The sequence below is a fragment of the Hippocampus bargibanti genome, linkage group LG07 (genome assembly GCF_051943395.1).
Source record: "Hippocampus bargibanti isolate YZ-2025 linkage group LG07, ASM5194339v1, whole genome shotgun sequence".
NCBI lineage: Eukaryota > Metazoa > Chordata > Actinopteri > Syngnathiformes > Syngnathidae > Hippocampus > Hippocampus bargibanti.
In genome coordinates, this window is record NC_142740.1 from 10,660,961 (window position 1) to 10,677,246 (window position 16,286).

General features: G+C 40.4%; 1 protein-coding gene across 7 annotated transcripts in view; it reads right to left on the reverse strand.

The window, feature by feature from the left end:
* Positions 1 to 16,286, reverse strand: part of col24a1 (collagen type XXIV alpha 1) — a 158,550-nt gene that overhangs the window by 15,804 nt on the left and 126,460 nt on the right. For 4 of the 7 annotated variants that reach the window (XM_089000674.1, XM_089000678.1, XM_089000673.1 and 1 more), the window contains 9 exons: positions 14,353 to 14,439; positions 13,335 to 13,442; positions 7,463 to 7,570; positions 7,256 to 7,363; positions 4,183 to 4,236; positions 4,022 to 4,084; positions 2,967 to 3,020; positions 2,828 to 2,863; positions 761 to 796 (listed from right to left, as the gene is read on the reverse strand). In XM_089000674.1, the coding sequence (XP_088856800.1) occupies positions 761 to 796; positions 2,828 to 2,863; positions 2,967 to 3,020; positions 4,022 to 4,084; positions 4,183 to 4,236; positions 7,256 to 7,363; positions 7,463 to 7,570; positions 13,335 to 13,442; positions 14,353 to 14,439 (654 nt within the window). The remainder of the gene's footprint in view (positions 1 to 760; positions 797 to 2,827; positions 2,864 to 2,966; positions 3,021 to 4,021; positions 4,085 to 4,182; positions 4,237 to 7,255; positions 7,364 to 7,462; positions 7,571 to 13,334; positions 13,443 to 14,352; positions 14,440 to 16,286) is intronic. The other 3 variants (XM_089000676.1, XM_089000677.1, XM_089000675.1) reach the window with 1 other exon arrangement.

Consider the following 16,286-nt stretch of genomic DNA (forward strand, 5'->3'; position numbering starts at 1 on the left):
TGCCGACAGTTTTAAAAAGTGGTGGTTAACCAACTAGTAATGCACAAATAAAGTAATGGATTTGGCTTGAAATAATAATGGACTGACGATGATGGACAGGTGGTCAGGCAGCTTGCGAATGACGGACCGGCTGAGGTAACAAATCCTGGTCCAGAAAGCAAAAACCCTGTCACAGTTTTGCAGCAGGTAGCGCTTAGTTACCTGTCAGTTCAGTAAAACTAAAAGTGTTGTCATATTATTTGTTATTTAGGTTTGTTTTTGTTTTGTATACTTCAAGATGGCGCCACGAGAGTGGCTGCCTTTCCAGCAGCTCCTATATTTTGTTTTTCTACATCTTTCTTTCCTTTCCTCTTCTATTCATAACTTTGCTGCTGTGAAATGTAAATTTCTCCAGTGCAAGACGAATAAAGGTACATCCAATCCAATCCAAAAGCACCCATGGTGGTGTTTTTACCATATATATGAGGGAAATCCTGATAAGGGAGGTTATTGTGATTTGCTTGTTCGTTGACGTATTTAAAAACGTTTTTGTGGCTTTACCCTCTGATGTATTTCATCACGTTCATATTGTTTTGTTCAAGAAAAGAGAGCTGTTGTAGCAGTCTTGGAGACATATGTTAATCGCCCAGACAAGAGTTTCCATTTTTCATGCTTCTCCAGACCTTGAACTGTATTCCGTCAAATTCCAACTTTTTTACAAGATGTGTGGGTCACATAACCTGGCAATTCATGTTGACATTTGAAATTGAAACAAACTTACTCTGGGTCCTGGACTTCCACGTGGTCCTTGGGGCCCCTAAAAACATGGCAAATTTCTGTGAACATTTTACAAAACTGTGAACAGCAGTAAAACAACAACTCCCCACATTCAATACACATAATTTCTTTATCAATACAATAATTTCTAATTACTAATTTCGCCGTCAACACGGATCGACACGAGGTTTTCAGACCAAACAAAGTACCCAAAATGCGTTGCGTGTCGCTTTCTCGGTCAGGGGCGTTCCTGATGTGGCGTCACGTCAGGAATCATCACGCACTCGAAAACAAGACTTCCTGAATATTCATTGTGAGTCTTAAAACGTAAAATATAGCTATATGCGGTGGAATCTTTGTAAAATAATGATTTTACAAATTATGGACACATCTTGTCCGGGGCGTCGGTTGTCCTTTAAGGGTCTGTTTTATTTATTGTTTATTATCTGAACCAAGTTCAGTGTTGAGTACTTTACTTAAGTTAACCGAAGCACTTTCTAACGCTCCCTTGCCCTATTTTATTTTTATTTTGTAATTCTTTGAAGATTTACAACAACAAAAAACATTTATCCATTCATTGTCCAGACCCTTTTATCCTCACTCGGTTGCAGGGGCGATGGAGCCAATCCCAACTGTCTTCTGTCAGTAGGCTGGGGACACCCTGAACACTCGGGAAAAAATGGGTCACTGTTGCTGGCTACCTATCTAGCTATCTATTTGCTGTCTATTTGCTATCTATTAGCTGTCTAGCTAGCTAGCTATTAGTTATCTATTAGCCAGCTAGCTAACTTGATCTATTTTATTTGAGTTATTCCCTGTTGAGTGAACGCTGGCGCATGTGGCTGCCGCTGCTCACCTACAGACAAACTGATCCTGTGACTGTAAAGTGACCTTGAACGTTTTGAAAGGTGCTGATAAATGAAATGTATTATTATTATTATTACTATTATCATTACTATTATCATTATTATCATCATTATTATCATTATTATTATTATTATTAGTATTATTATTATTATTATTATTATTATTATTATTATTATTAACAGGTCGCCAACAAATCACAGGGCACTCAAAAACAAACACAAATGCCACCTCGTGGGTGACACTAAACGTAGCCTGTAGGACTTTGACTACCGGTCGTCTCAAATACAGCAGAAAGGAAATGGTTCGGACTGCATCTGTCCAAGTCTACTGAATAACAATAAATTCATTTGAAATGTAACATTGTGTTTATTTTTTAATCTGCCTCAATAATGTAATACATTTAAAATGAAAATTTGGGTTTTCTTTGTAATTTTTACATGACACCAAAATAGATTAATTACATCAATTAATTACAGATCCCTGATTAATTGATTGCACAGCATTATTGATCGGCTGACAGAGGGACCTTCCCTTTGTCTAACAGAATGCCCACATCTGGAATGTACTGTCTTCTTTTCCTTTGGGCTGTTCCCGACTGGGGTCACCACAGTGAATCAGTGTACTCCAGAGGTTTGATTCATGTTTGTTTTGGCCAAGCTTTTACGTCGAATGTCCTGTATTTAAAAATAAAAATGTTTGTACAATTTCTTCAGACGCAGGGATAGGCAATTACGTCACAGTATGTCTGTACATACAGGTGCTGTTTATTCAGACTGACCAAGACTCACCTGTGCATTACTACACTCTGGGATAAAGTGACTATACAGTCATGCTAAAAAATTGGCAAAGGATCACAACAGTGCTTGCATATAATGTCTGCAAATTTCTCCACTGTGAGACTAATAAAGGCATATCCAATCCAATCCAATCCAATCCAAATACAGCAAATACCTTCTCTCACTGTGATTCTAATGGCACATAAAATAAATCGAACAGACCATCTTGAAATGCAATCTGCAGCCAAAGTTCAATTTACAGCCACAAACTGCTTTGAGGTTGCACAATGAATGCAGGAGTGATTTTGCAATGAGAAAGCTGTTGACATCAAGTATGATGCCTCAAGAGAGAATAATCATGATATAATCACACATAGTGTCAGTTGTAATCAAACATTTTTAGCTTTTTGATTGGAATAAGATCTTACCATTTCACCACTGCTTCCTCTTGGACCTCGCGGCCCCTGTAGAAAATAACACCATATCTCTTTTATACAAGATCTAATGATCAAATCCATCTATTTGTCAGAATATAATAAATTAATTTTATCAAACATAATAACCTACATGTTTTCCTGTTGGGCCCATCTTTCCTTCAGGCCCCACCGGTCCAGCGAATCCCTGAAATAAGTTAGTCTTTAGCATGGCTTATCTCTTTCTATGCAATACAATTTACATTACATATCCTGTTCACTTCAATGCACTTCTCCTTGGTGTCCCTCAGAAACCTCTCCACAAACTTCAACTAGTCCAGAATTCTTCAGCAGAACCTCATCCTTTCACCACTTCACCCCCCGTCCTCCAAGAGCTCCACTGGCTCCCGGTCAAATAAAGAATCAACTTTCCAGCAGACATTTAAACAGCTTCTTCCCCCAAGCCATTAACTCTTTGAACAGTAGCCCAAATGCAATTGTATAGTGCCTCCTTGCAATTTTTTTGCTGATGATACTAGTGCAGTGTGTTCGACCGGAAACAAATCCCTTCTGATTCTGATTCTGATCCTGATCTGATTCTGATTAAAATTCTTCTTTATACATTTAAAGCTATCCATAACCTTGCCCCCCTACCTATCTGACCTTCTTCAAATTTCTAGTCCCTCTCGTTCCCTCAGATCCTCTTCCTCCCTCCACCTCTGTGTTACCCCCCGCCCCTGCCCATCTCAGCACGATGGGGGACAGAGCTTTCAGCGGCTCTGCCTCCAAACTCTGGAACTCACTTCCTCCCAACATTCGTAACATCGATTCTCTTCCCACCTTCAAATTCCATCTCAAAACCCACCTATTTAAAATTGCATTTTCTGTGTAGCTCTACCTCTTGTTTCTATTTATAATTGTACTTTATTTATTATTGTTTCTATGCCTGTCTGTGACTGCAAAGTGTCCTTGAGAGCTTTGAAAGGCGCTTGAAATAAAATGTATTATTATTATTATTATTATTATTATTATTATTATTATTATTATTATTATTATTATTATTATTATTACATTGCTTGGCCGGAGGATTCCTCCCAATACTTGAGCTTTCTCAAAACAGAGTCAAAAGACAACCCATGAACAGTATTCGTGTTGTGATGGAACACCAGTATGTTGGTGTGAGTTTGATATTATCTGCACAAAGCTTACCAGAGTACCCATTGGGCCTTTCGGACCAAGGAAACCTTTCAATCCCACATCACCATTTGGACCCTAAGGCAAAAGAGAATATCTCGACAAAATAAGAATTGTGTAGTCTGAAGTTGATAACATCTTTCATACATCCTTGGATGAGTAGATTTTTTTTTTACCATTGGACCTGGAAATCCCTGCAAACCAAGCATCCCTTGATGACCTGCTTCTCCCTGGCGAAATAACATTCATATACAGGTTAAATCATGAAGGATGAGGGATATTACACATTTAAAAAAATGAGCGTGCAACTGAGTTTGCATATATGCTGATTTCCTTTTTTTAAACAAAGCCATCACATGATATATATTGGAAACATCATATGCTGTCCTTTCAATAACCTCTCTACATTTTAACCCTTTACTGCCTGAATTATGTTCTAATTAGGGGATATGCAGAATGGTTCATGTCTGAATCAACACAAGTCCCAGCCAAATTTCATTACCCATACAACCACGCACACACTCGTTTGGGGTTTCAGTGCCTGTCTGAGGTCTGTCTGTCTGTGTCTGTCCAGGGTGGCAGCCACAATGTTTATCCAGAAAGACATCCACATCCTCGAGACAGATCAATTTTCGTTGCTAGGCCAAAAAGAAATTGTATTCACTAAATCGTGAAAAAGGATCTGACTCGAGGGCTGAAGTCTGGTCTCTGTTACATTAACATCAATGGAGAAAATGCGGAAAGAGAGCGGAGAGCAAAGGACTGAATGTTGTTTTTTTGAGAAGTTACATAAGAAAAGTGAAGCACCTTTTTTTCCGGCTCTCTGGAGTGTGAGAATCTTACATAACTTGGCTTGACCGAGAGAAATTCCATCTGAAGTCTTGAGAATATTTTTTAAATCAATTTAGGATGGAAAAGTCTGAAGTTTATTTTTGCAGAGCTAATAAAGTGTCCTTGAGAGTTTTGAAAGGCGCTTAGAAATTAAATGTATTATTATTATTATTATTATTATTATTATTTGAGTCTCAAGGGCTATAATTAGAGAGCAATTTTACAACATGTACAGTACATTGTATTTTATTTTATTGTTGTATTTCATTTATTATTGTATCTTTGCTTGTCACTGTACTCTCAAGGACACTGTAAAGGCACTTGAATTAAAATGTATTATTATTATTACATAAAAGAAAAATGTTTAGAATGTAAAACGCACACACGCACACGCATATACACGCGCGCACACACACACATGCACACACACACACACGCACACGCACGCACACACACACATACGCACGCACGCACACACACACACGCACACACACACACACGCACACACACACACACACACACACACACACACACACACACACACACACACACACACACACACACACACACACACACACACACACAACAAACAATTGTTTATGCAGACACTAATCCAGTGTCATTTCTAGCTATCTAGCTATTTAGCTGGCTACCTAGCTAGCTATCTATTTGCTGTCTATTTGCTATATAGCTGGCTATCTATTAGCTATCTCGCTAGCTCTCTATTTGAGTTATTCCGGGTTGAGTGAACGCTGGCGCGTGTGGCGGCCGCTGCTCACCCACAGAAAAAAAAAAACATTCTGTGACGAGCTATCTCGCTATTTAGCTGGCTACCTAGCTAGCTATCTATTTGCTGTCTATTAGCTATCTAGCTGGCTATCTATTAGGTATCTAGCTGGCTATCTATTACCTATCTAGCTGGCTAGGTGATCTAGCCAGCTAGCTGTTAGCTAGCTGGGTAGCTTTCTATCTATTTGTGTTATTCCGGGTTGAGTGAACGCTGGCGTGTGTGGCTGCCGCTGCTCACCCACAGAAAAAAAAGTGATCTGTGACTAGCTATCTAGCTATTTAGCTGTCTAACAAGCTTGCTATCGATTTGCTGTCTATCTGACTATATATTAGCTTTCTGGCTGGCTAGGTATCTAGCCGGCTTGCTGTTAGCTAGGTGGCTCGCTTTCTATCTGAGTTATTCCTGGTTGAGTGAACGCTGGCGCGTGTGGCTGCCGCTGCTCACCCGCAGAAAAACATCCTGTGACTGTAATGTGACCTTGAGAGTTTTGAAAGGCGCTTACAAATGAAATGTATTATTATTATTATTATTATTATTATTATTATTATTATTATTATTATTATTATTATTATTATTATTATTTCATTGAACAATAAATGTGTACATGCTGATTTGTTGTTCATATGACCTGAAACTATAACACTTGTCTCAAGAGTCTTTTTTTCTGCTCATCTCATTGAATCTGATGAATCAAATTAGGTTATGGGGTACATAAAATTAATTAAGTTAACTTGTAGTATTTGGGCTGTAGTCCTATTACACTGAACAGCAAGGCCATTGGGGTATGTATTCTAGGAAATGTTTTTATTTCAGTTGTCACGCTGATCATTACATTTTTCTTCTATGCCACCAAGTGGTAGAATCATAGGGAAAGAGGTGGGGTACATCCCGGATTGATTGCCAAATGTAGCCAAACAAACATTCACACTCTCATTTATACCGTTTTTTTGACAGTGTTTAATTTCTCAAACATGCATGATTTTGGAATGTGTGTGGAAGCCAGAGTACCAAAGAAAACTCTTTGAAGCACAGGGATAATATCCAAACTCAACAAACAAAGGTCAGTGCCAGAATTCCAACCCAGAACCTCAGAACTGTGAGACACATGTGGTAACTACTTTAATCACTGTGCTGCCATACACTATTAATAACAAATAATGTAATCAATCAGCCAAAGTTTATGTTCTGTATTTTCCAGACTACAAGTTGCACTTAAAAGCAATTGGTTTTCTCAAAAGTCCTAATATTAAGATATATTTTCTTAGATTTATTTTGAAAGATCAATATAAATAAAGCTTTATTGTATTTTGTTGTAATGTTTGCTTAGGCATAGCGGTATCTTGTGGACATATAACATAACTGCAGGCCGTGATAGAGCTTCTATTTTATGAGCCTTAAAATTCAGTGTGCCCATTACTGTTTTTTTTTAAATAGGACATTCATTGAAGGTTCACCATATACTCCGATGCATCTCAAAGTGTGGAAAATAGGGTATATACAGAGTACAGTTAACATGTAAAGTAGTTGCAATGGTTGACTTTCATTTTCAACGGCATCAAAAAACAGGCAGTCACAGCTGCATTCAAGACCAACTTTGCTTTAACTAAACTAATTTCAAAGGTACTCACTGGTTGCCCTTTGGGTCCTGTCTCACCCTTCATTCCCTGATCACCTGTTGCCCCCTCTTGTCCTCTAAGGCCCGACAATCCCCGATCTCCTAGTGGGCCAATCTCACCCTAGACCAACAAAAGTATTAGTCATGTCAAAAAAGATCAGAAAAGATGTTTTACATAATACAAATATAGTATGTCAAATATTTCGGCTGTTATTTTAACCTTCAGACCCGGTGGTCCTAGTTCTCCTGGTTTTCCTGGGAGTCCTCCAATCCCCCGGGGACCTGCATGTCCAGCAGGACCGATTGGTCCCACCGAGCCTCGCTGGCCCTGAGAAAAAGGCAATATTTGATAACAAAAGTGATTTTAATGCATTTTTATTTTTGATCTAAAGCAGATTGATTAAGGATAGAGATGGCAATGTATTAACAGGTGCCAGTAGTGTGATGGCAAGATGGAAAGAGTACTTTGAAGAATTGATGAATGAGGAAAATGAGAAGGAACAAAAAGTAGAAGACGTGACTGTTGTGGACCAAGACGTAGCAAGCATTAGCAAGGATGAAGTGAGGAGGGCGCTGAAGATGATGAAGGGGGGAAAGGCACTCGGGCCTGATGATTTACCAATCGAGGTATGGAAGTGTCTTGGAGAGTTGGCGGTGGTGTTCCTGACCGGGTTATTCAACAAGATCTTAGATGGTGAACAGATGCCTGAAGAATGGAGACGAAGTGTACTCGTGCCCATTTTTAAGAACAAAGGAGATGTGCAGAGTTGTACCAACAACAGAGGAATAAAGTTGATGAGCCATACAATGAAACTCTGGGAAAGAGTAGTTGAAGCAAGACTAAGAGCAGAAGTGAACATTTGTGAGCAGCAGTATGGCTTCATGCCAAAAAAGAGTACGACAGATGCAGTGTTTGCATTAAGAATGCTGATACAGAAGTACAGAGAAGGTCAGAAGGAATTGCGTTGTGTCTTTGTAGATCTGGAGAAAGCGTATGACAGGGTGCCCAGAGAAGAGCTGTGGCATTGCATGAGGAAGTCTGGAGTAACGGAAAAGTATGTCAGAGTGGTGCAAGACATGTATCATGACTGTAAGACAGTTGTGAGGTGCGCTGTCGGTATGACTGAGGAATTCAAGGTGGAGGTAGGACTCCACCAGGGGTCAGTTCTGAGCCCCTTCTTGTTTGCTATGGTGATGGACAGGCTGACAGACGATGTTAGACAAGAATCTCCTTGGACCATGATGTTTGCAGATGACATTGTGATCTGTAGCGAGAACAGGGAACAGGTGGCGGAGAAACTAGAGATGTGGAGATATGCCCTGGAAAGGAGAGGAATGAAGATCAGTCGCAGCAAGACGGAATATATGTGTGTGAATGAGAGGGATCCAAGTGCAAGAGTGATGCTACAGGGGGAAGAGATAAAGAAGGTGGAGGATTTTAAGTACTTGGGGTCAACTGTCCAGAGCAATGGAGAGTGTGGAAAAGAGGTGAAGAAGCGTGTCCAGGCAGGCTGGAGCGGCTGGAGAAAAATGTCAGGTGTGAAGTGCGATAGAAGGGTTTCAGCTAGGATGAAAGGAAAAGTGTATAAAACAGTGGTCAGACCAGCCATGACGTTTGGACTGGAGACAGTGCCACTGAAGAAAAGACAGGAAGCAGAGCTGGAGGTAGCAGAGCTAAAGATGTTGAGGTTTTCTTTGGGAGTGACCAGGTTGGATAGGATCAGGAATGAGTACATTAGAGGGACAACTCATATTAGAGGCGTTGTAGAGAAAGTCAGAGAGGCCAGACTGAGATAGTTTGGACATGTCCTGAGGAGAGAGAGCGACTATATCGGGAAAAGGATGCTGAGCCTTGAACTGCCAGGCAGGAGACCGAGAGGAAGACCCAAGAGGAAGTTTATGGATGTGGTCAAGGAGGACATGAAGGAAGCTGGTGTGAGGGAAGAGGATGCACAAAACCGGGATAGATGGAGGACATTGATTCGCTGTGGCGACCCCTGAGGGGAAAAGCCGAAAGGAAAAGAAGATCTAAAACAGGTTGTTCCTCAAAACTCACACCTTCATTGAAGGACAACCGACACATTTTTTTTGTTTCCGAACTGACATCAGAAAAACGTTTTATAGCATCTAAATTACCCAAAACACGCAGGCTGATGTTTTAGTCAAATGAAAAACACCAATAAGAATGACTTAAAGTGTCCCAAAACTACTTCAAAATGACCTCAGAAAGTTTCAGTTTCAGAAGGTCCCGCCCCCTTGTTCGTGACGTCACACCAAGACGTCTTGCCTTGCTCAAGAATCAAAACAATGGCTTCAGATTCAGAGAAGATGCTTTCTTGTTACTCATCCAGTTATGAATATGATTCATATAGTTCTGAAGAGGAAAGCATAAATGTTTGCAATCGATTAAAAAAGTCCTCCCATATCAATTTGAGCCGTCAGGACACCAATGTAGCGTCCCAGAAAATGCACAAGATGGCGCCCAAGCTCCGTTGGAAATGGGCTGATTTGTCTGCTGGGAATTTGTGTCAGCTTCATCTGAAAACACCATGTTGATGGTGAAATAAGAAGGAAAACTACATAAATAACGCGATGGTGAATCGTTGTGTGTTGCAGCCAATTGCAGTAACACGCATAAAGAAGGTGTAAGTTTACAAAAATTCCCAACGGACATTTCCAGCGGAGCGGAGCAGTAAACCAGCAGAGGCGAACGAGGAAGCTAACCAGAGTGGATAGCGGAAGTTTGATGCATGTTTACTCATTTAGTCACACCGTATGCTAACTGTGAGCTCACCTGGTGAAAGAGAGCAATCGCCTTATCAGTGGAGCAAACCGATCGGACACACATCCGCTTTCCACCAAGTCATTTTTTTACTCTGGAGCGGTCTCGGAGCTTCCTCTCTCGTCTCAACATCTGATGTTCGTGTGGCGGTCTCCTTTGTGTGTGTGCGTAAAACCCACCTCCCCTGTGTTCTGCCACAGATTTTAAACAATCACGGGTGGCTTTACGGCTCTGATAAGCGGGTTTATATACTGGACGAAACGCAGCTTGTGCGCCATCTTGTGCATTTTCTGGGCGCTAAATCAGAGTCCAGATCTTCACCGGTTTCATCGCTTGCAGACGGCTCAAATTGATACGGAAGGACTTCTTTAATCAATTGCAAACATTTATGCTTTCCTCTTCAGAACGTCTGTGTAAGCTCTCAGTCGTACAGGAGTGGTCCATCGATGAGAAGGTTTCTTCAGCCGTCATCTGTACAAAAGTGAAGGTTTAGGACGTTTCGCCTCCTATCCAAGAGGCTTCGTCAGCGAACTAAAGTCTGACTGGTCGTATCGGCCCCATTTATATATCCCTAATGTCCAGACATGGTGGCGCCGGACACAGCTATGATAGGTCCCTACTCTCAGGTTCTTCAGAACTATTTGAATCATATTCATAACTGGATGAGTAACAAGAAAACATTTTCTCCGAATCTGAACTCTTGAAGCCATTGTTTTGATTCTGGAGCAAGGCAGAATCTGTGAAGGGGCATCCTGACGTGATGTCACGAACAAGGGGGCGAGACTTTCTGAATCTCCCCCAGTTTTTTTGTCATTTTTATTGGTATTTTGCATTTGACTAAAAATATCAGCCTGCGTGTTTTGGGTATTTTCGATGCTATAAAACGTTTTTCTGATGTCTGTTAGGAAACGAAAAAATGGTGTCGGTTGTCCTTTAAAGAAACAGCAATACAATCGCAATTAGTTTTAAATTTCTACCTGGAGGATTCTTTTTTTTTCATGTAACGTGTGGTGCTGCCACATGTGTCAGCGACACAGAGATGACCCTGACACGTGTCGGAGCTGGAGCTCTGGTGCAGCCAACACAACCAAAGAGTTGAACATGCTCAAGATGGTAGAGATGATCATGGACTTCAATAAACACCCTTCACCACAGTTGCCCGTCTCACTATCCAACGGGCCTGTGTCAACCGTCGAGACCTCAGAGTTCCTGGGAACCACAGTCTCCCAGGACATGAAGTGGTCAAAACAAACTCCATCCTAAGAAAGGCCCAACACAGTACAGAATTCCTGAGGCTGCTGAAGAAGCATGACCTGCCACAGCAGGTACACAGTTCTCCATCGAATCAACCATGTGTTCTTCCATCACGGTTTGGTTTAATCCACTGCACCAGATACTTTTTATTATGAGTTTGCACGCTTGCTTTCTGCTGTCTCACACATACTGTAAGTATATTAATGCTAACGTAGCATGGGGCTTGTCAAAGTGCCACTGACATTTAACTGTTTCATCGATGCCATTGTTTAATTGCAAATTAGAAACACGGCAGAACCTCTTGAGCCACATGCAATCATCAAAAGAGCCATAGGTTCCCGACCCCTGACCTAAACTAATTGCCAGGCAACCGCAAGGCACACAAAGACAATTTGTGCTCACAATCACATCTAAGGACAATGTACATACCCAATTAACATACCCGTGCATTTTTGAAATATGGGAAGTGTAACTGGATTACCTGGAGTAAACCCATGCTGACATGGGCAGAATATGCAAAGCATACACAGGAATCCCAGAGCCCAAAATAGAATCAAAGACTTATGTACTGCGAGGGCAGACCTCCATACCAGTGAAACATCGTACTGCCAATTTTGGACAAAATGATCATTGTGTTTTTGTAGGCATCAGGACTTGTGCAACAAAGCCAGCTTCCAATACCAGCCAAAACGGAATAGGTGCCGAATAACTGGCATAGTTGATCATTAAAGGACAACCGACATCACTTTTTTGTTTCCTAACTGACATCAGAAAAACTTTTTATAGCATCTAAAATACCCAAAACACGCAGGCTGATATTTTTAGTCAAATGCAAAACACCAATAAAAATGACTTAAAGTGTCCAAAATCTGCACAAAAATTGAGCTGCGAATTGGGCATTTTCAGAAAGTCCCGCCTCCAGTTCGTGACGTCACGTCAAGATGTCTTGCATTGCTCGAGAATCAAAACAATTGCTTCAGAATCGGAGAATATGCTTTCTTGTTACGCATCCAGTTATGAATATGATTCAAATAGTTCTGAAGAGGAAAGTATAAATGTTCGCAATCGATTAAAGAAGGTTTTCCGGGTCTTTTTGAGTGATCAAGACTGATGTGTAGCGTCACAGAAAATGCGGAAGATGGCGCCAGAGCTCCGTTGGAAATTGGTTGATTCTTCACCTTGGAATTTTTGTTAGAGAATATCTAATAGTTGTCTCGGTGTAACATACAACGATTCACCATTGCGTTATTTATGTTTTCCTTCTAATTTCGCCATCAACACGGATCAACACGAAGTTTTCAGGCCAAACAAAATACCGCAAAATGCATTGAGGTGATGCAAGGTATGTCCTATCTCACTCAGGGGCGTTCCTTCAGTGACGTAGGGTGAGGACTCGTCACCAACTCAAAAACAAGACTTCCGGAATATTCAGTGAGAGTCTTAAAACGTAAAATATAGCTATATGCGATGGAATCTTTATAAAATACACTCAGTAGAAGTCATTTGAAGCAATTTTACAAATTATGGACACAACTTGTCTGGAGACGTCAGTTGCCCTTTAAGTGTACGGATTTGTTTACCTGAATGACTGGGTGATGCATGCTATTACTTTTTTGTAATGAATTTGTTTTATTCTTTTTAATTTTCACAATGCCTTTTGCAATGGAGAGGGTAGAATATAGAGTAAATATACCAGTTGTTTAAATAAATACTTTCCCCATCAACAAGGTTAACTTGCACCTCAAATGCACAAGAAAAGGCTAAGGACTTAAATTGACTGCAAATCAAAGCTGTGTTTTTTTCCTCGACATTGAAACTCATGTGTAAAATAAACTCTAAGCTGTTAAATGGTGACCACATCTGCAGAAGATAGTCTCTGAACAGATCCAGCGGGATATTATATAATTCCCAAAAGAAATGCCTAAATTAATTTAACAGGATTATATGAATGAATTGTAGAAGTCATCTCCAATGATTGAGTAATGTTACAATGACAAACATTTAACATTTACAGTACACATAAGTCTTAAAAATGCTCACTGATTTTAATAAGTACCTGTTTTCCTTGTTTTCCAGGTAATCCTGGCCAACCAGTAAGTCCTGAAGGACCCTCAGATCCAGGATAACCTTTCGCGCCTTTGGGTCCACGTAAACCAAACGGCCCCTGCAAATAATAACAGAATTAATGTGACGAAAATTGCCCACTCCCTGTCCGAAAATGTTCTGTAAAATGAGTAGAGATATTTGATTAGAATAATTTCCGGACTATTGAGCACATGTGAAGAGAAGACATGCCCACTCTCCACCCCAAATTGCAACTACTTAGCTCTTTTTGCATAGTTAACTACTGAATAAATGAAGGAAGAATGAGAAAAGCAAGACTTCTGAAGATATTTATCCACTTCAGGATGTGAGCCCAAAAGGTGTATATGGCTTTTTTCCTCAAATCACTTGTCTTCATAACTTTTGCTTTAATTAGAGGTGTCTAATTGCGATTAAATAATTACAGATATTTTAGTGCAGTATTTTTCTTTAAACACGTTTTTTTAGCTCTGCCTTTATTGTTTCTGTCAATGGGTTGCCTTTTCTAACACTGGAGCCCTTTGATGTGTTGGCTTCCTGTGTTCAAGTTGTTGAGGGTGGGGAAACAACTGTCAGTCACATCCTGAAGCGCATTGGCTGCCATTATGTTGGGCTTGGTTGGTTCCCATTTTGAGAGTCCTCGGCACAATGAATAGATAATGTACCTTCCAAAAATGCCCTGACAACACAAGTGATAAAGGTAGAGTGTTGTGCATAATTTCTAAGGAGTTTGATTACCACCTAAGCAGCTCAAATTAAGTCTCCCACAGCAATGCAAAGCGCCCAATCACGAGTGCAGTCACAGCTAATATTAGCACCAAAAGCCTGAGCAATTTAGCAATAGCAAAGCTTTTTGGCAAACTAAACTCAGGAACACCCACTTATCAAACAGTTGATGTGCCCTCTGTCAACTAAGAGAAGTAATTGATGTTTATTCAGCACTTCTAGTTTGTCAAGATAAACAGTGCGTCTGTGTAAGCTCTCAGTCGTACAGGAGTGGTCCATCGATGAGAAGTCTCTTGGATAGGAGGCGAAACGTCCGAAACCTTCACTTTTGTACAGATGACGGCTGAAGAAACCTTCTCATCGAAAGATAAACAGTGTTATTTATTTCTTATGTACTAACTTCAAAGCACCGTGATTTAAAAGATAACCAACGCCTCCAGACAAGTTGTGTCCATAATTTGTAAAATCACTTCAACTGAGCGTATTTTACAAAGATTCCACCGCATCTAGCTATATTTTATGTTTTAAGACTCACACTGAATATTCAGGAAGTCTTGTTTTTGAGTTGGTGACGATACCTAGCGTGACGTCACGTCTGGAACGCCCCTGACAGAGAAAGCAACACACAATGCATTTTGGGTACTTTGTTTGGTCTGAAAGCTTTGTGTTGATCCGTGTTGATGGCGAAATTAGAAGCAAAACACATAAATAACGTGACGGTGAATCGTTGTTTGTTGCACAAAGACTACTATTTGATACTAGCTGACACAAATTCGCAGCAGACAAATCAGCCCATTTCTGGGACACTACATTGCAGTCCAGATGCCTCAAAATGACACGGAATGACTTCTTTAATCAATTGCAAACATTGATGCTTTCCGCTTCAGAACTGTTTGAATCATATTCATAACTGGATGAATAACAAGAAAGCATCTTCTCCGAATCTGAAGCCATTGTTTTGATTCTCGAGCAAGGCAAGACATCTTCGCGTGACGTCACGAACAAGGCGGGACCTTCTGAAACTCCCCATCCCGAGGTCATTTTGAACAGTGACGTGCACTCAGGGGAGGCAGGTGAGGCAGTGCCTGTCATCATGGAAATATCAAATGAAAAAATAAATTAAACTGTTATATTTATTTAATGATTTGTACTTTAAAGTTATTTTCCACTTAACTTCACCATCTTTGATTTTTTTTTCAAAATCGCTAAATTTTCACATTTACCGTTCAAATACTAAGTAGAGACGAGCGGTGAGGCAGCAGCCGGCTGAGCCTCACCATGGATTGCTCAATGACTATGCTAACTGTGCTGGATTTCTCTGCAGTGAGACCGCATTGCTGTCCCTCTGCATATCGCTATTAAATTGTTCAAAAACCTTTTTATTTTATTTTATTTTATTTTATTTTATTTTAATTCAAGTTTGTGCGTAGGTGAGGCCCACAGTTCTCCTGCCTCATGAAAGGGGGCGCTGGTGATTACAGATATTCTTCTTGTGACTCCTCGGCTGCAGGATAATAGAATTAGTGGCAGCAAGCCACAGTAAACAGTTAGCAAGTAAAGCGCAACCATCCAGTAATTTTTTTCGTGGTGCATGGCCTTATTTTCAGAATGGACATATCTAAATTGAAATAATTTTTTAAACTGGACATTCAATCGAAGCAGGAAATAATAATTAAAGGAAGACCAACACCGGACTGTATAGCTCACAAACGGTGAGGGATGGATGTAAATCTCCTGGACAGCTTCTCAGCTTTTTGGCTGGAAGATCTCATTGAAACTATTCGTGAGGTGACAAATTTGCTCCAGTTCGTGCTCACTGTTCCTGCAACTACAGCATCAGTGGAGCGGTCATTCTCAGCACTGAAAAGACTGAAAACATAGTCGGAACAGGACTGATCAAGGACGACTTTCTTCACTGGCAGTGATCTCCATTGAAAACTTTAGAAAGATAAGGAGGGCTTCCACAACGAAGTTATCAATGCCTTTCTTCAGAAGGCGCGCCGCATGGACTTAATTTATAAATAAAGGTAACATGATAAGAACGTAATTTTTTTTCTATGCAACAGTTTGTATATAAAGAATGCTGACATGACATTTTAAACAAAACATGTTAACTGTTGCCAATCAAATGGTGAATAAGCTACTCTGTAGAGTTCATATGTTTGTAAATCTGACTGTGATGACGTCAGTGCCTCACCAG